Source organism: Geotrypetes seraphini, chromosome 2 (assembly GCF_902459505.1).
Source record: "Geotrypetes seraphini chromosome 2, aGeoSer1.1, whole genome shotgun sequence".
Lineage (NCBI taxonomy): Eukaryota > Metazoa > Chordata > Amphibia > Gymnophiona > Dermophiidae > Geotrypetes > Geotrypetes seraphini.
This window is the reverse complement of record NC_047085.1, coordinates 162,105,150-162,129,367: the sequence shown is the minus strand read 5'-3', so window position 1 is coordinate 162,129,367 and position 24,218 is coordinate 162,105,150. Positions and strand designations below refer to the sequence as shown.

Below are 24,218 nucleotides of genomic sequence, written 5' to 3'. Positions count from 1 at the left end.
AAGGGTGGTGGATCACTGGAACAAACTTCCGGTGCAGGTGATCAAGGCCACCAGCGTGCTTGATTTTAAGAATAAATGGGACATACACGTGGGATCCCTACGAGGGTCAAGTTAAGGAACTGGGTCACTAGCACTCAATGGGGTGGGTCAATAGAGTGGGCAGACTTGATGGGCTGTGGCCCTTTTCTGCCGTCATCTTTCTATGTTTCTATGTTTAGAGATATGTACAGCCTGAGACAAAATCTATCGCCAAAAGTTAGGCACGCATAATGACGCGCATAACCATATTCTACGGTGACGGGACTAAAGCGCGCCAGACAATCACATGCGGACAAAAATGCTAAGACAAACGCGCGCAGGATGTCAGCGCGCCAGATTAAAAGATAACTTTAAAGCACTCCGAGGGGTGTGTATGGGAGAACCCCTCACTTTACTTAGAAGTGTTGCCGCTGATGTTGGGGGGGGGGGGGAACCCCCACTTACAGAGGAAACTGTAATTTCTCACTAAAACACTAGGAAAAATTACACTTTCCTATCTAATGGGGGGGGGGTTCCTCCCCCCAAACCCCTCAATGGCAGCGCCAACACTTTCCACACACCTGCTCGGAGCACTTTAAAGTTACCTTTTAATCTGGCGCGCTGACATCCTTCGCACATTTGTCTTACCGTTTTTGTCCTTGCGCAATTGTCCCATGCGCTTTCGTCTATGAACCTATTCTACAAATGACACCTTAACTAAGGTGCCAGTAGGCAGACTACTGGTGCCTAAGTTAAGTCCAAAAAGCCGTTTAAAACTGGACTTAAAAGAAAATTCAAGGTGCCTACTGGTATCTAAAAAAATGGTTCTGGAACTACCCCTCCAGAGGAGCTTTACGGTGCCTATGGTCACTGAAGATGTGGCTAATGCTGGAAGTGGCATTAGGCACCATAAAGCACCTATGTAGGCATGATTCACATCATGCAGGTGCCGGAAATGTAGGCTTTGAAAACCCAGACCTACATTTCCAGTGCCTCTATTTGCCGGAGGCACAATTCTCTAAATGGCACTGTCACATGATTGACACGTGATCGGCGGCCGCTTTTAAGATGGCTGCCAACAGCACAGTTTAGAGAATCCAGGCCTACGCACCTAACTTAATTGATTAATAGGCTTAATATGTGCTGATAATTAGCATTTAACACCTCATAATTAATTGATAATGTTATGTGCAATTCTTTAAAAATTAGGCACTCTATCTAAAGCCCCTCTCTAAAGTGGACACGGTTAGCGGTGAATCATGGGCATATTTTGGATTTAGGTGCCATTTTTGACTTAGGCATATACACTTTCAGGCCAAGAAAATTCTGGCATAAATATAGTGTGCTTAACAGTTGGAATGCCTAGCGATGATGACCATTACTTAGGCAGCGCTAAGAGGAGCGTGATTCTATACTGTACGTCTTACTTTTATAGAATTACATTTTAGTGCCGCACAAGTCAGCGCTGATTTTTTAGGCTTCCATATATAGAATCAGGACCTCTGTGAATACCTGAAAGATTTGCACCTTTCTGTGAATATATTTTCCCTGAAAATCAACACAAATAATTCTCAAAAAGTGAAACTATAAGATTGTTGACTTCACTGATCTAAGCCTGCTTTTATGTCTATCTACTTTCCCAGGAGTAAATGTATATTTGCTGGCTATCCTTTTAACTGCTTATAGGATGGACTTTTTGAGATATCCTACATCCTACATATCCTGTAAGGAGGAATTCATCAAGCAATGATGGGGTTTAACACACCTTTAATGCATCTTAAGGGAATTAGGGTGTGTTAAATTCTAAAGTCCGTTTTACACCTATGGACTTTTAGGTTCAGAGGTCCTGATTCTATATAGGATGACTACATTGGGTGATGCTTAAGGAGACCATTTATTTTTTTCATCAAAATGGGACATCTATTAATTGTCAGTCCAGCCCCCAATCCCGCCCTAGCTCCTTCCTATGTCCTTAGTGCCCCTTTCCATGTCCTTATGTCCCCAGTGCCTCCTTCCTATGTTCTTAGTGCCTCTTCCTATATCCTTAGTGCCCTCAGTGCCTCCTTCCTATGTCCTTAGTGCCCCTTCCCATGTCCTTAGTGTCCCCAGTGCCTCCTTCCTATGTTCTTAGTGCCCCCAGATCCAGTGTCAGTTCTCCTTTGTATCATTGTTCCAGGACTCCCATTCTCTCCCTCCTCTGTTATGATCTTGCTTCTCTCTTCTCTTCTTCAGGATCTCTCCCCTCTGTTTGCACCTCCCATAGTCCTGCATCTGCCTTCTATCTTTCCCCTTTGGTCCAGGTCTTTCTCTCTCTAGTCTTTCTTCTGCTTAACCCCCCCCCCTTTCTCTGCCTCTTTCTCTCCTTCCTTCCTCCCTCCCTCCTTCCTATGTCCCCCTCACTGCCTTCCAGCCTTTGTCCCACCCCCTCCCCTGAAGACAGCCAACCATCCAGCCTGCCTCCCTCCCTCCCTCCCTTGCCAAAGCCAGTCTGCCTGCCTACCTCCCCCTCACTGCCTTTGTCCCATCCCCTCCCCTGAAGACAGCCAACCATCCAGCCTGCCTCCCTCCCTCCCTTGCCAAAGCCAGTCTGCCTGCCTACCTCCCCCTCACTGCCTTCTAGCCTTTTTCCCACCCCCTCCCCCCAAAGCCAGCCAGCCAGCCTCCCTCCCTCCCTGCCACACCGAATATGAGAAAGCTCAGCAACCAATAGCCTGCCTGTCTGTCTGCCTCCCTCTGAAGCCTAACGTTGATTCTTCTGCTTCTCCCCCAGTCCGCTGCCACCTGCTGCTACTTTCTGCCTACCGCAACAACTGCAGGAAAGGCATGTCCAAGCGCCGGCCCAGAAGCCTTCTCCCCGACATCAATTCTGACGTCGGAGAGGAAGTTCTGGGCCAGCCAAACAGAGATTTGCTGGCCTGGAACTTCCTCTCTGACGTCAGAATTGACGTTGGGGAGAAGGCTTCTGGGCCGGCACCTGGACATGCCTTTCCAGCTGTTGTTGCGGCGGTGGGTGCGGAAGCAAGGAGAGAGCCCATTCTCCTGCGATCGTCTGTCCTGTTGTCCCCACATACAGCTTCAGGACGCTGTCGTTAAAAACGGGACATTTCGGTGACCCAAAGCTGTGCATGGGGACAACGGGACAGGGGATCTGAAAAAGGGACAGTCCCATTCAAAACGGGACGTATGATCACCTTTGTGATGCTAGATGCCCTAATTTCATGCTAGTGATGCCTAAATTCAGAATCTGCATGGAATCTTTTTTTAATTGGCTTAATCAGCATGACAATTGACTGCGTAGTTTTCAGCCAATCAAAGTAAAATATTAATTAAACAATTTAAGAGTTTGATGCTGAACTCTTAGGATGCCTAGTGATTCCTAAATGGAGGACGCCTACCAACGCCTATCTGAAAAAGTAGGCATGGTTAAGGGCAAAGAATAGGCATGGTTGAGTTGACATCTGATGTAGGTGCGAGTAAATTAGGCCAGTGAAAGCCTGGTTTAATGGAGTGGAGCCTACCTTTAGGATGCCTAGCTATGCCTAAGTCTGTTTAGGCGCTTCTAGGTGTGATTCTATAAATGGAGCACAGTGATTAATTGACAACTGTGCCGAGCGGTGCCTAAAATATAGGTGCCGCTAGGTGCAATTTATAGAATAAGGCCCAGATTATATAAGCATCACCAAAGGTTAGGCACCTCAATCAGCGTGCCTAGCCAATCTAGACATCTACCTTAATTTTTTAATTAGCTTAATCCGGACCATTAATTTGCAATAATGAGCAATTTGGGTGCTTTTTCAAGCCTTTTGCAAAACTCCAAAACAAAGTATCTCTTGATAGATGGAAGATATATTAATTCAGAGCACAGTACTAGATGTCTAAAATTACATCATGGGAATTTATTCAAATAAATTATTTTTTTAGACTTTTTTCCTATTTACATTCTCAATAGTTACTGTATTTTGGCGTTTGAGGGAAGTATAGAGGATAGAGCCGGGGTGGACAACGAGGGTCAGAATTCAGTCGGGTTTTTAGGATTTCCCTAATGAATATGGATGAGATCCATTTGCATACAATGGGAGGCAGTGCATGCAAATAGATCTCATTCATATTGGATGAGATCCATTTGCATACAATGGGAGGCAGTGCATGCAAATAGATTTCATTCATATTCCTTGGGGAAATCCTGAAAACCTGACTGGATTCCGGCCCTCGTTGTCCACCCTGGGATAGAGCCTTTCTTTTTGATTTTATTAGTATGCTATGTTAATTGATTATTTCCCTAATAATTGATTATTGCAACCTAACAGTGGCACTGCTTCCTCGCATCTGCCTTACTGTCTCTGAACATTGTCCCCCTCTGGTGTACTTTGCAGGCCTCCCCGGCGCCTGCAATTCATTTTGGTTGTCTATGCCAGCCTTGCAGGCTTTCTTTTATCACATCCTGCTCTTGCTAACATGACTTCCTGCAGAGAGAAGCCTGCAGGGCTGGCACAAATAGCAAAAATGAATCACTGCAGGCACTGGAGAGGCCTGCAAAATACATTGGGGATGGATGGGTTTCAGAGACAGGAGAGCAGATGCTGGGAAGCCGCGTAGGAGAAATGGGAGATATGTTGGATGCAGGATAGGTGAAAAAAAATGGTATTTTTTACTAAAATGTCTTCAGGAGGAGGGTGAGTGTGGAAAGGCCCATCCGAGTTAACTCTGGATAGAGTTACCAGACATCCGGATTTAATTGTTCTCTTTTTAGAGGACATGTCCGGGCATCCGGATGGCTTTTCAAAAGTCTCACAGCTAGGAGCGAGGTTGGGAGGGCATCTGCTCATGTGTGAATGCAACACGGTAATGTCACACACATGCGTGTGACATCATTGTGTCACAGTTGCACATGCGCAGTTGCCCTCCCGGTGCTGCTCCAAACATGTGAACAGGTTGAGGAGGGCTGGGCAGGGGGGCAGAGCAGGGGTGTAATGGGGGGTGTGACTTGGGTGGAATGGGGTAGGGCCGGGTAGAACTGGGCGGGCCTTAGGACATGGCCACGGGTCCAGATTTTACTTCTGTAAAATCTGGTAACTATAACTCTGGACCCATCCAAAATACTGGGCCTGGCTATGTCACTGCACTGACCTACTACAATTTAGAAAAGAGCTTCTGTTGTCAGTGAAATATTAGAGATGTTTTCATAAATAAAGTTAGTGAAAACAATCAAAGTAGCGCTTAGGTATGGGCATAATATAACTTAATAAACCTTAACCTTAAAAACTTACCAAGTAATGTCAGGATACATGCCAATATCGCTATAAGGGCTCCGGTGCTAAGTCCTGCAGGTAAAATATATGCCTCTGCATTACATGTTTGGGCTATACCATCTGCATCACAGTCACACACTCGAACGGTCAATGTATTGGTACTGCTAAGGGAAGGAAAACCACTGTCCACAATGAGAATTGGTAAGTAGAAGACAGACTGATCCTGTCGCCGAAACCCATTTCTTCTGGTTAGTATTGATGCTGTGTTATCTATAAGTAAAAACAGAGACTCGAATAAAATGGGTGTACAAATCATTCCATAACTTTAAGGCTGGATTAAGAACCTCTGAAAAGTCTCTAAAATAACTTAAGTGACCTTTTACTAAAATGCATTAAATTGTTGCACTTACAGTAGATTAGGTGCAAAATATAGTGCATGGTAAGTAGAAAGCCATTGCCTAGCTTCTACCCTGAATCTACTACACAGGTAAGGCACGGGCAACATGAAAGATACAATGGCTTATAGTGTGGGTGCTCTAGCACTGTCTGGCATGGCATGTAACATGGTGCCAGCCAAAGACAAAACTACTTCCAAGATGGCTTATACCCCCTGGTCTGATCCCCCTACCCAGTCAAAAACTGTCGCCACCATCTCTCTCCTGATAGAATCCCCCTCAAGCACAACCCTACAGCCTACTTTGACCCCACAAAGAAAGCCCCTTTGATCTGATTCTCCCAAACAGATCCCCCACCTGGTCCAATTCCCCCCCCCCCCCCCACAAATCCTACCAGAACTCAAAGCCATAATATAACTCCAACCCTACAGAAAACCCTTTCCCATTATACCAAACCAGCCTTTCCCTTACCCTCAATTTCTTCAAAAATCATCAGGGGTATAAGGGATGGGATGGGAATTCTCTCCCTCTGCTCTTGCCCTGTCTGCTTCTGGGTGCAAAGTTTCAAGTTTAAAACCAATAGGAGGAAATATTTTTTCACTCAGAGAATAGTTAAGCTCTGGAATGCGTTGCCAGAGGTTGTGGTAAAAGTGGATAGCGTAGCTTGTTTTAAGAAAGTTTTGGATAAATTCCTGGAGGAAATGTCCATAGTCTGTTATTAAGACCTGAGGAAAGCCTTTGATTGCCCTGGATCGGTAGCATGGAATGTTGCTACTCTTTGGGTTTTGGCCAGGTACTAGTAACCTGAATTGGCCACCATGAGAATGGGCTTCTGGGCTTGATGGACCATTGGTCTGACCCAGTAAGGCTATTCTTATGTTCAAAAGGGGGAGTAGCCATCAAAGTGACATAGGTCTGGGGTATTCCAAAACTTTGGGTGCAATGCTGTAGAATATGGAGATCTTTATCCAATCTGCATACCAGGATTTACACCAGGTTACAGCTGGTGTAACACCCAGAGTTGGGTGCAGAAATCAATTCGAACCTTTATTTTATAAATGGCCTTTGCTCTTAAGTGCCAATTTTTCTCTAATAACAGAGCTGTGGTGCACTTGTAATACAATATTGTCTCTGTATTTTATTGGGTATAGGGAAGGGATGGAGTACTCACACCAGCCATCTTTATTATATTAATTCTTTATATCTCAGACTACTTTAACACAATATATGGAAAATGTTCAGTTCTTCACTAGCATGTCTTTTGATTTTTACAAAATTCCATAAATAGAGAAAATCAACAAGATTTACACAGCAATTAGATTTGTAGCCTCTTCTATTTTGCTTTTGGCCTAAAACAGTTTAAACTACAGTCTCTTCCTAATGGCAGGAAATCCATAGATACAAATTACTGTGAGAGATGATTGCCCTCTAATTAATATATTTAGCTCTAAGTGAATTTCCTTAGTTCATAATCAGCATGATGTGCCTGAATGGAGAGAGAACAAAAGCAAAGAGTGCTGACAGTGAATCAGAAAATAAAACCTACTTTAAAAAAACTGAAGAAAAATTATGAGAATAGTCATTTTTTTTCTATTGTGTTTATCAAGAGAATTTTTTTGTTTTTTTACATTTTGCAGAACAGAAAGAAGTAAGAAAGGGCGAGATTTAAAAATATATATTATACATTATAAATATGGCGACTCTAAACTAATGTTTAACTTTAACATTTAAGTTCAAACTGTGTTTGTTCTACATGCAGTCATGCAATAACTGCAACATTTATCTCTCCTCAGTTGTGGCGGGAGTGCAAGTTTTGAACCAGCATGGATTGTAACATTGCTGGAGTAGAACAAGAATAGTGGAGCACTGTATCAAGATCCGTTGGGGTGATATTTTGGCCCCACTGATACAGCATTGGAATGAGAACGTGCACAGCCTGTCTGCATTGAAGATTAAGGTATTGGAAGCCACGAGGTTACAGCGTGGAGGAAACTTGCCGGCTTTGCTATGCAAAAATGAACAGCAGTGGATTTTGTTGTGACAGACTGTTACCCCACTAGGCTTCAATCGTGAGGCAGAGTGTTGGGGGTTTTTTTTAGCATTAATTTGGCATTATAGTTTTTCTTGCGTCATTTGTCAGATTTGAAATTTCCTGGTATCACTTCCGTTTTTTTCAACTTATGAAAAACAGCGGCTTTGTGAAGTTAAAATACCAGTGAAGAGCAAGGTACTCTGCTGAAAGGTTTTTGTTATAAACTCAGTAGAATCTTATTTAACCAGCACTCATTCAACCAGCACTCTCAAGTAACTGGAAAAAAAATTGCTGGCAAAAAATAATTGTCTCTGCATTCCTGACTCTACAATTGTTTCTGCTCTCCTGACTTACAATCCTTCCTTCCTCCTTCCAGCTCCTGAAGCAGTAGCAGAATCTACAGCTGGCCAGACAACCCCCCTTCCTCCATCCATCTTTGTCCTATGCAGATGTTGTCAATTTGATTTTGATACATGCCATTTGGATAGGTCCATGTGTACTGGCGATGCTTGTGATGTTGGAAATGTGTATTCATGATTGACAGTTGGTTTGCTTTACAAAATAATACTAAGTTATCTGACATGCTTTCTAACCACTGCATCTTCAGGTGTACTTCCTACCTTTGCAATGAAGTCCCCCATAATGATCAGTAGATCTTGCTTTGGTGCTTAATGTATTTCATTTTGAAGTTTTTAGTAGAATAATTCTACATTATCTTCTGCATCTGTCGTTGGAGCATATACTTGGATCAAGGTGACATTGATCAGCTTTCCCTGTAGACAGTGCTAACATTATACTTTATCACTGTCTTTGAAAGCTTATTGTTGAAGATGAATGCCAAACCGTTTTTCTTCTATGTTTCATGACCAGCGTAGCAGATCCAATGCTTGTTTGATTGAAAATGGCCCTGTTGTGTCCATTTGAGTTTACTGATCTCTATCGAATCTTTTTTTTTTTTCATTTAATCTTTAATAATTTCTAGTTTTTCCTTGGTTCATGCTTTGTACGTTCCATGTTCCAATGTTGAGAATATCTTTACAAAGTTTTCTATTGTGTGGATATTATCTGAGTAGTTCTCACTTCAGTGGCCTGTAATATTTTTCTGCTGTTATTTAAAAATTATTCTAGTATCAGTTATTGCCAGGCTCTGAAGAATACCAGAGCGCCAGTGAGGAAGGAATAAATACCTCCTTTGTGCTCATCAAGTCACACATCACAGAGAAACATTTTTCCCCATAACAATATGTAGTATCATGTTTTATCTTAGAGATGTCTTAGGCAATTCACTGTGCCTAAACTCTTGAGTTGACTAATTTGAAGTATCTTTTTAAAACTAGTCTTATAGCCCGTTACATTAACGGGTGCTAGAATATATGTGTGTGTGTCTCTCTTTATTTCTTTCTCTCTCTCTCCTTAGCCGCTTTCTTTCTTTCTGTCTTTCTTTTTCCTTGGCTGTCCATCACCACCCCTTGCCTGCTCCCCCTGTCCATTCCCCCTTCCTTTTACCTCCCCTGTGTCCACCACCACCCCTTCACTGCTCTCCTTATGCAGCAGCAGCCCTTCTCCCTTTGTTTTACCTCCCCCCTGTCCAGCAGCACCTCTTTCCTTCTCCCCCTGTCCAACATTAGGCCTCCGTTCCTTTTTATTCACACACACCCTGTCCATCAGCACCTCTTTCCTTCTCCCCCTGTCCAGCAGTAGGCATCCCTTCCTTTTTCTCCCCCCCTCCTCCTTCTTATGCCTATGATACACTTACCTTGCTCTGTCCCTGATCAGAGGTTCCCAACAGCCGCCCAGTTGCACCCATTGGAAAAGTTCCCTCTGCCGCATCCCGCACCCCTCCTGATGCGACTCCCGCTGTCTTTCTTTCTGTTTGTCTCTGTCCCTGGCCCCCTTTGTCTGTCTGTCTTTCTGTGTATCTCCCTGCCCCTGTGTCTTTCTTCTTTTCTTTCTGTCTCCCTTCCTCCCATTGTCTGTCTGTTCAAAGCAGCATTCCCTCCCCCTCCATTTCCCTCCCCCCACACCAGTTCCCTGTGCACCTGCCCCTGTGTCTTTCTTCTTTTCTTTCTGTCTCCCTTCCTCCCTCTGTCTGTCCCTCTGTCGGTCCCTCTGTTGGTCTGTCCAAAGCAGCATTCCTTCCCCCTTCCATTTCCCTCCCCCCACACCAGTTCCCTGTGCAGCAGCATTAGCGTTTCCTCTACCCCCCCCTTTCCCTTCCCTTCCCGCAGGCCCGACTACACATGGCGATTCAAGCAGCGTGTTCAGCAGTCTTCACACGCTGCTTCGGGTCCTTCTACTGCCCTGATTTACTGTGGCCCATCCCTGATGACATCATCAGAGACGCGGCAGAGCAAATCAGGGCAGTAGAAGGGCCCGAAGCAATGTGTGAAGACTGCTGTACACGCTGCTTAAATCGCCAGTCGGGCCCGCGGAAGAGCAGGGAAGGGGGGAGGGGCGGCAAATGACTCGGGTCCCGGGCAGTGGAAAGTTGCTGGGCTCCTCGGTGGGGGCGCTGAGTGGCCGTGATCCCTCTCCTCCCAGACCCCCCCCCCACCCGCTGGAGGAACGAATATCGACGGCTACAGCCGCTGGCTTCGGCGTCTTCTATCCACTGCGGCCAACCCTAGCGGAAACAGGAAGTAGTCAGAGAGGGCGGGCCGCAGTGGACAGAAAACAGCAAAGCCAGCGTTAGCGCGGTGCAGCGCTTTTCTCTCCATTTAAAGGTGGGTTATCCGGCGAGAAGGAGGAGGTGGTGGTTTTGGCTGTGAGTGAGTGAGTGAGGGCGGGAGGGGGGAGTCGCCGGCTGTGCTGTGCTTTCCTGATCTGGCCGCCGCATACGCACTGTGACCACGGACAAACGGATCACAGATCAGGGATTACAGATCACGCAGGTCTGAGTGCGCATGCGCGGCTAGCGTTTTATTATATAGGATTATAAAGGATATAAGCGTTAGGGGCATGCAACCCCAAAATGTACACTTCAGTTGTTTGCAGTTGTCCTTAGGAATTTTCACTGTTTCTTAGTAATGTTTTTGTAAATAGTGGATATGCTTTGTAAAGAGTGTATCCTGCTTTTCAGTAATACATGAACAGTACACACTGTGGGGAACATTCTATATATGATACCCAAAAATTCAGTGCAGTACAAAAATATTTAGCACTATTCTATAAACTGAATTTAAAGTTAGGTGTAGTTTAGGCGCTTTTAAAACCACCAGACTGCAGAAGTAGGAAGAACCAGTGGTGTTTCTAAAAAGTAACATGAAACTATTATGAAGTCTGTTATGTTGCACTGTGAAGAACACATATGAATGAAGTAGCTTGTACTAACAAGCTAAGTTATCTAGGGGATAAGAAATATTCAGTATACTTATTGAAAATGAATTAGAAAGAATGACAATTTATCGAAATGAATGAAATGACTAAGAAAACATAAGGAATAGATAAAAATTCAATGAATTGATATCCTGGAAATGATTTTGAAGATGTTATTAGAATATTTATTTATTTATTAATGAGCACAGAAACAGTATGAAAAATTAGAAACAGTATGAAGAAGTGAATTAATTATTATTGATAGAAATTTCTCAAATACAAAAAAAGAGATTAGAATAGAATAGAGGACACATTTGGGTGAGCCAGTGACAAGTGCTGCCACACTGTACTGCAGGAATTGACAGCGGACAAGTGGCATTCTGAGATTCCCCTTGTGTCTTTTCAAAAAAAAATTTTAAATTGCTTCATAAGGCATGATATCAATTTAAACAATATTTTGAAAAATCTTTGAGAGGATTGATATTATTGAGTGCCCAATAGGATTGTGATTTATAAGTATTTAAACATTTCTGTCATATCTCCCCTCTCCCGCAGTTCCTCCAAGATATACATATTGAGATCTTTAAGTCTATTCCTGTACATCTTATGATGAAGACCAACAATCATTTTAGTAGCCTTCCCTTGGATCAACTTCATCCTATTTATTTATTTTGGAAGATGTGGTCTCCAGAACTGTTCATCATATTCTAAATAAGGCCTCACCAGGGTTATATACAGGGGCATCAATACTTCCTTTTTCCTACTGGCCATACCTCTCACAATACACCCTAGCATTCTTCTAGCTTTCACCATCACCTTTTCAACCTGGTTGGCCATCTTAAGATCATCACATATAATCACATTCAAGTCCCATTCTTCTTTCATGCACAAAAGTTCTTCACTTCTAAATAGTATCATCTAAACTGTACCCCTAAATTGTATCATCTTATATTTTGTAACCTTAATATATGACCTTGCATTTCTTAGCATTAAATCTTAGCCACCAAATTTCAGATTATACTTCAAGCTTCTGTAGGTCCTTCCTCAACATGTGGCATGTTAAAATCACCTATTATTAATACTTCCCCTTTTACAGCTATATAACAAACGTCTACTATTAAATCTTTGTCCACTTCTGTCTGTGAAGGAGGCCTATAGTTCACTGATGCAAATTCATTTTCCATTCCTTCTTTCCATATTGGTCAACAGGGTCTTCTTTACCCTGTGGATCCTGCAATTATGTTGCTTTAATATGATCTTTAACATATAACACCAATCCCCATCCTTTTCTTCCTCTCCTGACTTTCTTGTAAAGATAATAAATATATCCCAGTCATTGTTCTCTTTGAACCACATCTCTGTGATTGCTACTAAATTCAACTCCCAGCCTCTTCCATGACAGTCTCTGGATCCAGAACCTTGTTTCCTATACTTTGAGCGTTAGCATATACAGCTTTCCAGACATTGCCCCCTTTCCCCATTTATGTAGAGGTATTTAGTGATTCACTTATCCGAGGGCTTATACTCACCAGGGGGCTTTGATCACCGTGACCCATTCATTCTAGTTTAAAGCCCTTTTCAGTAAGTTAGCCAGTCTGCTGCTGAAGACACTTTTTCCCTTCTTTGATAGTTGCACACCATCCCTGTTCAGCAGTCCTTGGAAAATCCAGGAAGCCAAAACGCTCTTGACGACACCATCCATGCAGCCATACATCCATCTCCAGGATGTGAGCTTCTATACCCTTGACTGGAGGATCAACGAGTATATCACCTGCACACCTGATTGTTTCATCGTCTCTCTCAGATCCACAAAGACATTTTGATACATTCAAAGGGGTACCTAGCAGTATCATTTGTGCCAACATGGATGAGCAGCATCGGATAATAGTCATTAGGCTTGATGAGTCTTGGCAAGCTGTCCATAACATCTTATATTTTGGCACCAGGAAGACAACTTACCTACCAGGATATCATGCTTGATAGGCAGATGGACACTGTTTTACTCTCTCAGAAGGGAATTACCAACCACCACTATCTTATGCTTCCAAGTGGTCATGGATCCAGAGACTTTGGGGATTATGAGCTTTTGTCCTTCCCCTTCCTGGGATGCTCTCATCTCCTCCATTTCCAGGGCTTCATACTGGTTCTTCAGTTCAAGTGCAGGTGGAGTTACAGTATCGATCCTGGAGGTTCCCATAATCTGAATCCAGCAGTTCTCCTTCAGCACAGTCTCTTCTTCCCCACTGCTGGAAATCTTTGATGCCTCATGAAGCATTTCATCAATGTATCTCTCATTCTCACAGATGCTTCTCCCTTCTCATGTTTTTTACTTTATTCATATGGGATTCAAGCTGAAGACAGCTTGCACATGGAACCAATCCCTCTGCTTGGGTAACATTTTCTGTCTGCACAGAGACAGAAGCTTTAACCTGAGCAACAGCTTTGGTGACACGATGTTTCCCAGCCATACTGTGGTTGCAGAAGTAGTTGCGCCTGTTCCCTAGTTTGAATGCCAGTAGGTAAGGTATTTCAAAATGGAGTTTTTCTTCCCCTTAGCAGATCTTCACTCAGCACCTCTTCAGGATAATTCTGTCATGGAGATTTATAGTTTGCTATCATGGACATCATTTGTAAATTTTAACATAGATTTTATTTTATTTTTTATTTATAAGTTTTCAATTTATACAATCAAGATAAACTTGCACAGGATGAGGATTCATGATGAATAAAGTTAACTTATCACATCAGAACTAGAATAAGCAATAATAATAACATAAATCTTCTCAAGTCCTCAAACAGATCCAAACTGTGATTCAAATGCGAGTTCTAACCTAAGAAAAATAACCTCTAAGAAATCATTAGCTATCAAAGAGTAAGGACATTATATTCTATTAAGCACTCTCCTTCTCCAAGCGGGATAGGGACAGGAAGGTCGTCAGTTGGAGAGGTTCAAAGAAAACAAACTTCTGAGTTTTATAATGAATTACACATTTACAAGGGTGTCTAAGAAAAAAGGTAACATAAATTTTATATATTTTGGGGGTATATGTTCTGGTGATGTGTATATTTTGGTTCACTGATTAAATTCAAGATTCTTCTCCTAACTTTCAAAGCTTTCTGGTTTCATATGCTGGTATATCTTCAGTCATTAACCATCGCCAACACTCAATTGTGTATGCTCCATTCCGTAAATGATCACAAACCAGTGCTCCCCTCGCCATGTTTCGCTCAAATGGAATCTACTCGTCAGTGTATGTTTTTCTTTATGTGGTCAGCTTACTGGAATGCGCTTCTGCTAGTTATTCTCAGAAACTTGAAAATGGCTATCAAGACCTGGCTGTTTAAGCAGGCTTTCTCACATGTGGTGCTTGTATGACAGCTGTCTGCTGTCAACCCATGTTCCTCCTCTGTTTCTGTCTCTCCCTTTCCCTATAATTCCCATCCAAGTACTAACCAGGCCTGAACCTGCTTAGCTTCTGAGATCAGGCATACTCCCAAACCTTGTTGTGTGTTAATCTAACCCCCTCCCCCCTTTTACGAAGCCACATTAGGCTTTTTATCACTGGCTGCAGAGGTATTAGCTCCAATGCTCATAGGAATCCTATGAGCATTGGAGCTAATACCACCCAGGCCAGTGATAAAAAAGTCTAACAGCTTTGTAATCCTGTCCTATCACAACATTGTAGTTCGTTTCTTAAAATGTGCATTTTAGTTTATGCATTGCTTTTCTCTGCTTGTACAATTAAAAGCGGTATAGAAAGTCAGTAATAATAAAAAAAAGTTAAAGCAATTAACATTTAAAAAAATCAAATAACATACTAAAATGTGATCCACTGAGCGTAAAGGTACCAAAAGTGAATATGTGATTTACACAACCACCCCCACCCCATCCCCTTTTACTAATCCATGGTAGAAATTTCGACTGTGGCCAGGATCACTATATGCTCCATTGCTGCTCTGACGTTCATTGAATTCCTATGAACATTGGAGCAGCGTCAGAGTATTTAGCACTCCGGAGCATGGTAGAAACCTCTACTGTAGCTTACTAAAAGAGGACCTTATTTAGCCCACCATATAGAGGGATATCAACTGGATAATCTTACAAAATTTCAGCCTTTAATATAGACCAATTACATCTTTAGAAAAATAAAAAATACATTAATCAATAAAAAATATATATATTTTAAAAAACACATTTGAAAAATACCAAACTTGAAACATCTATCTCTATAGCACAGGTGTCAAAGTCGGTCCTCGAGGGCCGGAATCCAGTCGGATTTTCAGGATTTCCCCCAATGAATATGTATTGAAAGCAGTGCATGCAAACAGATATCATGCATATTCATTGGGGAAATCCTGAAAACCCGACTGGATTCCGGCCCTCGAGGACCGACTTTGACACCCCTGCTCTATAGGCACTAATAAAAAAATTGCATACGAAGGGGTGCTGAAAAATGCTCAGCCCAGCCAACCAAGTTTCTAAATTCTCAGCGTTACTTTACCACTGTAGCTGAAAAGAATGTTATCTTATTTAGTTAAGTGCCAATTTGCAGAAACAAAATTAAATGCTAACCATTGGGTTGAGAAATTTTCAACACCCCTTCGTAGCTCCTTTCTATTGACTTTATAGTAAATGAAAGTCACCCAAACTTACTCCTCCAAACTTTTATAGCCTTTATCTCTGTTATTTGTAACCCCAATTTTTTTTACACCTTTTCACTGAGTGGATCACAAATGCTTTGAACAAGTCCTCAAGTATTCTAGTTTTTTCCCCTTTATTTTCAATAATACAATTCATTTTGCTGAGAAAAATTTTACGTTTAGTGTAATTTAGCAAAACATTACAGCTTTCTGATTTGCATTTCAATTCTTAGTTGAACTTTTATTTTTCTAACCTTTGTTGTCTTGCAGTGTAAAGTTGAGATTATTTGCACCTTCAACTGGCAAACTAAATGAAAAGCGATGCCCAGTGGATGGTTCATCTCTGTCAATTGCACTTATTTTCTGGATTACCTAAACAAAGGGACAGTATGGCACAAGGTATTATACATATTGCTGTCATAAAGTATTTCAAATTTGGAATTTATACTCATGTACTAGAGAAATGTAATTTCAATGTTTTGTTTGTAAATGATAAGTTTCAAGTTAAAGGCTCTTTTTACACAGCGGTGGTAGCGGCTGCTGCTGCAATAATCGCTCCAACGTCCACAGGGATTTAATGGGCGTCGGAGCATTTGCCACACGGTAGCAGCTACCAAGGCTTTATAATGGGGGGAATAAATGCTTTCTAGAATTGTACAACACCCCCCTCTTTTAAAAAAAAAATATGTAGTGTGTTTTTTAGCACCGGCCATGGCGGTAACAACTCTGATGTTCATAGGAATTCTATGAGCGTCGGAGCTGTTACCACCACAACCAGCGCTAAAAAATGTGATACAGTTTTATAAAAGAGAGGGGGGTGGGTTAATCAAGTGCTAGTGTTTTAATATTACTATTAATGTAAATTTGAAAAAAAAAACCCATAAAACAAATATGGCACTTATTTTTTAAGCATATGGGCGTCCCAAAATGCCAAAACAGACATTCATGTGCATGAAACATTCAAATCCCAATTCTGCAAAGGCAGGATTTAGCCAAATAGTATTGGGGGGGGGGGGGGGAGAAGGGTTGGTGTAAGCATGTTTACTGGCAAATTCAATGTGCCAATGTAATTTTTAAAATTTTACATGGAATTTTTTCGCCTTTATTACCACTATCATTTAACTCTCTTCAGTTTCACACTACCAGGAATACACAAACATTTAAATTGCTCTTCCCTTCTGTTAAAGGGATTAAAACACTAGGTAAATTCTCACATTCCTTATCCTATTCCTTGGTAAAAGTTTGGAACAATCTTCCCTCGATTATCAGAATGTCATTATCTCTATCACTTTTTAGGAAAAATCTGAAAACGTATCTCTTTCAGAGATTCTTAACTGAGGACTGATCTAATTTGTTGAAAATTTCTCTATTACCTTCATTATTTTCTATTATACTCTTTTAAATCCTTGCTGGAATGATCCGGTATATAAGATGGAAATTAGATTAGATTAGATTAGATTAGTAGGACAAAAGAGGGCTCAAAATTAGAACACCCAACAGCAATTACGAAAGGGAAGGAAATGCCCAAGTCTAAAGAGATGGACATCCTTAGGTAGATCTATTTAAATCATGGCTAGGGTTAAAAAAAGTACTCTGATTGAGCAATCAGCAACTGAAGGGATTAAAGTATGATATTTTCTTAATCCCCTAGGGATTGCTATTACCCTCCCTCTCCCCTTGAAAGGGAATACCAGGCTCTATGACAGCTTCAGGTGTTATAAGCATTCTTAACAGAGCAGGAGGTACGCCAAAGGAGTAGCCTAGTGGTAAGTACAGTGGACTTTAAACCAGAGGGCTCAGGTTTAAATCCCACTTTAACTCTGTGTGCGTGTGTGTGTGAGCCAAAACTGAAAAAGTCCTCTGTACTTGAACATATAAGCTACCTTCAGGCCTGAAGGCTATTGAAGTGGTATGAGTTCAGGTACAGTAGGTATTTTTCTATTCCTGGAGGACTCACAATTACAAAATAAAAGAGTTAAAGTGAAATTTGAACCTGTATCCCTTGTTTAAAGTCCACTACACTAATGACTAGATTACTCCTCTGTTTTGCAGGGAAGACAGTGTAGCCATTCTTCCAAGCATGCTGCCAGACATACATACTTATCCCTGCTTGTTTGCTTTTCATATATTGGATGTTCCAGGTTATATGTATTTTCAAACAGGAAATCCTGATGAATTTCCTGTTGGAAAATACGTGTGAGATGGATGACCCTATTCTGACTTGCATAAAATAAGGAGTGGTGAACACAAGCTGTTATGAAAATGTCCTTTTATTCATCCAATGGTTCAAATGACTTTTCATCCAATAACTCAATGACTCGACATGTACATGTTTCGGCCAAACCAACCTGTCTCAGGAGTCTAGGGAGTCTTCTGGATAATGTCAAATGATGTTCTGGATGATATGTGGAAATACAAATCAGTGCTACAATATAGAGTGTTACACGGTAGTGCTTGGAGCTAAAAGATCTGGGCGTATAGGGTTTCTAAAATAATCCCCCTTATTGTGCTATGTTAACTGCCTCGTTAAACATCTAATACATCTGCATGTCTGCCACTGGCAGTGCTTCTCTGTTGCTGATCACACTAATATACTATACAGGTCTTATATCTCACAATTTTTCAACAAGGATTCAATGAAGCTAACAAAAGACTTTGTACAGTGTTTAACATTAGGAATTGTGTCACGTCTTTAAAATGGAACATATTAAGGCTATGCAACAGGGACATTATAAGAAGTTTCTGGATATTTGGAAGCCATTGACAAAATTTTGCAAAGAGTGATTGTTGATTTTGCCCCTTGATCATGCACGTTCAAGTACACATATCATATATTCTAGCCCCTGCTCATTGTTGCTGCCATGGAGTTTTAGAGTTAGGAATGATCTGCATGCTATAAGGAGTCCTACACCTTTTTGTATTTCCTAGGGGCAAAGATTATCTTGAATCCTGCATTTACAGAATCCAGTCCATAGGGGTTCATTAAAAAAAAAAAACATTCGGGCATTTTTAACATGGATGTTTTTGTAGTAAAAAATGGCAAGTAAAGTTAGGCGTCCATCCAGTCATTATCATTTCTCTTTTTATTTAACTCACCTAACGTAGCCTCTTCATGCTCCTGAAGCATAATTCAAAGCACTAATTTTTATGGTATGGAGTAACAGAATGCAGTGATAGCAGCAGAGGTAGTTCTCACAGGCTATCTGCTATAAATCCACAACCCTTTCACCTGTGTATTTTTGGGAGGAGAAAGAGTGGAACAGAAAAATCACTTTCACCTGGACCACTCTTTTCTTTATCTGTTAAAGGCGCCTATGTCACTCCCATCAGTGGTTTCATTTCACACCCACATCTTTTAGTTTATCCTACTGTATGATGCCATTCATGTAGGTGTTGCAGCACCCATCTTGCCCCAAGTCCTTATAGACTAGTTAAAATCTAGCAGAAGATTACTATTACTAGTTGGTACTGCAGGTGGAAACCAGATGTTGGAACAGTATGATAAACTCATTAACATTTCTTGATCAAACCAACAATGAATGTGATATAAAATACTTGATCATGGTCTTTCTTTGGCATTTCTGGGACATAGGCCATAGACGTTTGCATGGCACTGCCTTCACATTCCGATTACTGGAGTTACTGTCAAAATTCACTCCAATCTATCTGAATCTACCTTGCCATGTACAGGACATTTCTGTGCCTGACACTGTTCTCAAGTTCCAGCTACTGAACATAAGAACATAAGAATTGCCACTGCTGGGTCAGACCAGTGGTCCATCGCCCCCAGCAGTCCGCACTTGCGGCGGCCCCCAGGTCAAAGACCAGAGCCCAAACTGAGATCAACCTTACCTGCATACGTTCCGGTTCAACAGGATCTTGTCCAACCTTGCCTTGAATCCCTGGAGAGTGTTTTCCCCTATAACAACCTCCAGAAGAGCGTACCAGTTTTTCACCACTCTCTGGGTGAAGAAGAACTTCCTTACGTTTGTACGGAATCTATCCCCTTTTAACTTTAGAGAGTGCCCTCTCGTTCTTCCTACCCTGGAGAGGGTGAACAACCTGTCTTTATCTACTAAGTCTATTCCCTTCAGTACCTTGAATGTTTCTATCATGTCCTCTCTCAGTCTCCTCTTTTTGAGGGAGAAGAGGCCCAGTTTCTCTAATCTCTCGCTGTACAGCAACTTCTGCAGCCCCTTAACCATTTTAGTTGCTTTTCTCTGGACCCTTTTGAGTAGTAGACCCTTCTTCATGTACGGCGACCAGTGATGGACGCAGTATTCCAGGTGAGGGCTTACCATGGCCCGGTACAGAGGCATGATAACCTTCTCCGATCTGTTCGTGATCCCCTTCTTAATCATTCCTAGCATTCTGTTTGCCCTCTTCGCCACCGCCGCACATTGCGCGGATGGCTTCATCAACTTGTCGACCAGTACTCCCAAGTTTCTTTCCTGGGGGTCTCTCCATTTACCGCCCCGGACATCCTATATATGTGTATAAGATTTTTGTTACCAACATGCATCACCTTACACTTATCCACGTTAAACCTCATTTGCCATATTGCAGCCCATTTCTCGAGCGTGTTCATGTCCTGTTGCAGGTCTACGCAATCCTTCTGCATCTTCAATACTCTGAATAGCTTCTTATCATCTCCAAATTGAATCACCTCACTCGTCGTACCAATTTCCAGGTCATTTATAAATATGTTGAAGAGCACAGGTCCAAGCATCGAACCCTGCGGCACTCCACTCGTGACACTTTTCCAGTCCGAGTATTATCCATTTACCCCCACTCTCTGTTTCCTACTCGATAACCAGTTTTTTTATCCACATGGGTATGTCACCCTCGATTCCATTGTTCATAATTTTTCATAGTAGTCGTTCATACGGGACCTTGTCAAACGCCTTCTGAAAATCCAGATATACAATGTTGATCATTTCGCTCTTGTCTATCTGCCTGTTTACGCCCTTGAAGAAGTGCAACAAGTTCATCAAGCAAGATTTCCCCTTGCTGAAGCCATGCTGGCTGGTCCTCATCAGATTGTGTCCGTCAAGGTGATCAATGATGCGGTCCTTTATAAGTACCTCTACCATCTTTCCTGGTACCGAGGTCAGACTCACCGGTCTGTAGTTTCCCAAATCTCCTCTTGAACCTTTCTTGAAGATCAGCGTACCATTCATAAGTTTCTGTTGAAGCTTGCACCAGCCCATCCAAGGCTGGATTGCCTTATATGGCACACAGATCATATAAGTATGCTCAGCATTGGCCTTAGTTCTTCAGATACCACCAGACAAATGGACTTAGATGTATATAAAAAAAACTAACCAATTAAATTACTATCTATATTGCAAGAGTTGTTGGGGCTCTCATTCATGCATACAAGAGACTGAAAATAGAAATAAGAAAAATAATAAAGTTCTTCAGAGCCAGAGTTACCATCTAAGCGCCACTTGACACATCAACACACAAGTTTGGGTTTTTTTTATATACCATCCATTTTCTAATTAGAGATCCTCTGCATTAATTCTAAGCCTTTTTGAATTCCAGCACTGTTTTTGTCATAACCACTTCCCTCGGGAGGGCATTCCAGGCATCAACTTCCCTCTCCATGAAAAACAAAATCCATATCTTCTCCTCTCCATGCTTTTCTTAGAACAGCTATTGCACAAAATGTATAATCATCAAAATGATATCCAGCCCCAGAGTATGGTATCTCCTTCTACTAAAGTGCATTAGTTCCTGGAGGATTGAATATGGATAAGGATCCATCAGTATTTCTTTAACCTTCTTGCTTGTAGGAAGGTAGGAAGATGTTTCTCTTAGTATTTTATGGAGTTAGATGATTTTATTTTTAGGAGGTGGAATAAGAATGTGGAGGGGCATAATCGAAAGAAACGTCTAAGTCCACTTTTGCCTAAGTCGCAAGTCATCCAAAGTCAGACACAGCTTAAGACACATTTTCGAAAAATACGTCCAAAATAATTTTTTTTTCCCGAAAATTGTCTAACTATACGTCCAGCCGTCTGATCGTCCAAGCTGCTAAATCATCCATCTTTATATCACATTTTCGTCCAAATATTCGTCCAAGTCAAAAACGCATAGAATAAGTCCTGTTGGACGTGGAGGGGTCAGCAAAGTGATGGACAGGACACCCAGACATGGCACCTGAATAGTGGGGTACCTTACAGGGCACTGCTGTGAACTTCACAAAAAGGGTACCCCAAAAACATCTCACTATAGAGCCGCCAAAACACACCCAAAGTGCATTATACCCACCTGTCTACAACCCCAATAGCCCTTATGGTTGCAGGAGCCACTTATATGGCAGTACAAAAGGATTTTGGGGTTTTTGGGGGAGTGCACATATTTCACCATGAATGCAGTGATTACAGTGGCTTATGGGCCTGGGTCCTCCTTTCCATGGGTCCCTAACCCACCCCCAAGATGACTTAATCTGCCTCTGTGAAGCTCTACTAGGCTTTCCTAAGGCAGGCTGTCAGGTGCTGATGTTCTGGAGGCAGATATTTAAAGTTGTGATTACAATTTTTATGGTGGTGGGGGGGGGGTCAGTGATCACTGGGGTAGTGTATGGGGGTCTGTACTATGTGTTTGCAGTGCTTATCTGATCACTTTATATAGGTTTTTGTGATTTAGACCATGTTTTAAATGGCCTAAGTCATAATGTCCAAGTTCCGTCTAGGCTGTGTTGTAAAACTTTCGGTTATATATTCAGGTAGACTAACCTCCTGAAATGACCCGTTTAGCTCTGGTCGTTCAGTGGCACTGAGAAGACCTAAGTCGTTTGTAAACACGTCCAAAACCCGTTTTGATTATTGGCACTTGGGCGTCTTTCATTTATGATGGTCCAAGTGCCGACTTAGGCCAGTTTTTGGATATTTTTCTCTTTCGATTAATAGCCCCCTACAGTTTTATTTTAGGGCTCCTTTTACTAAGTTGCATTAGGGCTTTAACGCACAGAATAGCGCGTGCTACAATGCCATGTGCACTAGACACTAATGCCAACATTGAGCTGGCGTTAGTTCTAGCCGCGTAGTGTGGGGTTAGAACGCGCTACTCTGCTGAGTGCGTTAAAAACCCTAGTGTACCATAGTAAAAGGAGCCCTTAGTGTTTATCAGCCTTTCTGTAGTACTTTATTGATTTTTTTTTTTATTTTCAATGCACCATTATCTCCAGTGTTCTTTTATCAGACCAGACAGAATCCTGATTTTAATGAGGGCTTGTACCTATATTTTTAATTTCTATTAGTCATAAGATTTGACACATCAGCATCTATATTACTTTAGTTAAAAAAAAAAAAGGCACTAATAAATTACACATACATACACCCACCCATACATTTACATATATTGTCTCCCACAGTACCTGACCAGGAGGTGCATTTTCACATACGGTGGTCTCATAATCCATTGCAAACTCAGGAGCATTATCATTGATATCAAGTATACCGATGGCGACAAACCCTCTTCCAATTTGCGCTGGGTTCTCTGTGTAAACAGCAAAAAGACAAGTGTATTGTAGTTTACATGATGATGCTGGAACTTGTGATGTGAGGGGGTAAGTTAAGATAAGCTATTTTACTATTAACTCAGGTTAGTAGGAATGAAAGGTCAGATTCTATATAAGGTGCCTAAGTGCGCCTACGTTGCTAGCACTGCTCAACGCTGTTGTTAATAAAACCCAGCAGTGCCTGGGCATGCTTAGGCATCCTAGAGGTAGGCGCTGGTATATTAGGCCAAGTTTTACCTAATTTACTGACCTAATTCAGGGCCTAATTTACCATGTCTTAACTCAGATGCTTAAGTCAACCATACCTATTCTCCGCCCTAACCACACCTACTTAGGCATCACTAAATGTGCTATGAGTTCAGTGCCAAATGCTAATTGGTAATTTTATTTTATTTTTTTGATTGGCTGAAAACAGGCGCTGTCAATTGCCATGTCAATTAAACCAATTTTTTTTTTAAAGTTGTGCATGGATCCCAAAGTTAAGAACATAAGAAGTTGCCTCCGCTGAGGCAGACCAGAGGTCCATCTCGCCCAGCGGTCCGCTCCCGCGGCGGCCCATCAGGCCCTTTTGCCTGAGCAGTGGTCCCTGACTAGCTCTATAACCTATCTCTACTCCTATTCCTATAACTTACCTCTACTCCTATCCCTATAACCCATCTCTACTCTTATCTATACCCCTCAATCCCTTTGTCCTCTAGGAACCTATCCAAACCTTCCTTGAAGCCCTGTACAGTGCTCCTGTCTACCACAGTCTCTGGAAGCACATTCCATGTATCCTCTGGGTGAAAAAGAACTTCCTAGCGTTTGTTCTAAACCTGTCCCCTTTCAATTTCTCCAAGTGCCCCCTTGTACTTGTGGTTCCCCTTAGTTTGAAAAATCTGTCCCTGTCTACTTTCTCTATGCCTTTCAGGATCTTGAAGGTTTCTATCATGTCTCCCCTTAGTCTCCGCTTCTCCAGGGAGAACAGTCCTAACTGTTTCAATCTGTCAGTATACGAGAGATTTTCCATACCCTTTATCAGTTTAGTTGCTCTTCTCTGG

General features: G+C 41.9%; 1 protein-coding gene across 5 annotated transcripts in view; it reads right to left on the bottom strand.

The window, feature by feature from the left end:
• Window positions 1-24,218, bottom strand: part of CDH7 (cadherin 7) — a 390,069-nt gene that overhangs the window by 23,973 nt on the left and 341,878 nt on the right. For all 5 annotated transcript variants that reach the window (XM_033934193.1, XM_033934192.1, XM_033934194.1 and 2 more), the window contains 3 exons: window positions 23,035-23,156; window positions 15,905-16,022; window positions 5,286-5,537 (listed from right to left, as the gene is read on the bottom strand). In XM_033934193.1, coding sequence (XP_033790084.1) covers window positions 5,286-5,537; window positions 15,905-16,022; window positions 23,035-23,156 — 492 coding nt within the window. The remainder of the gene's footprint in view (window positions 1-5,285; window positions 5,538-15,904; window positions 16,023-23,034; window positions 23,157-24,218) is intronic.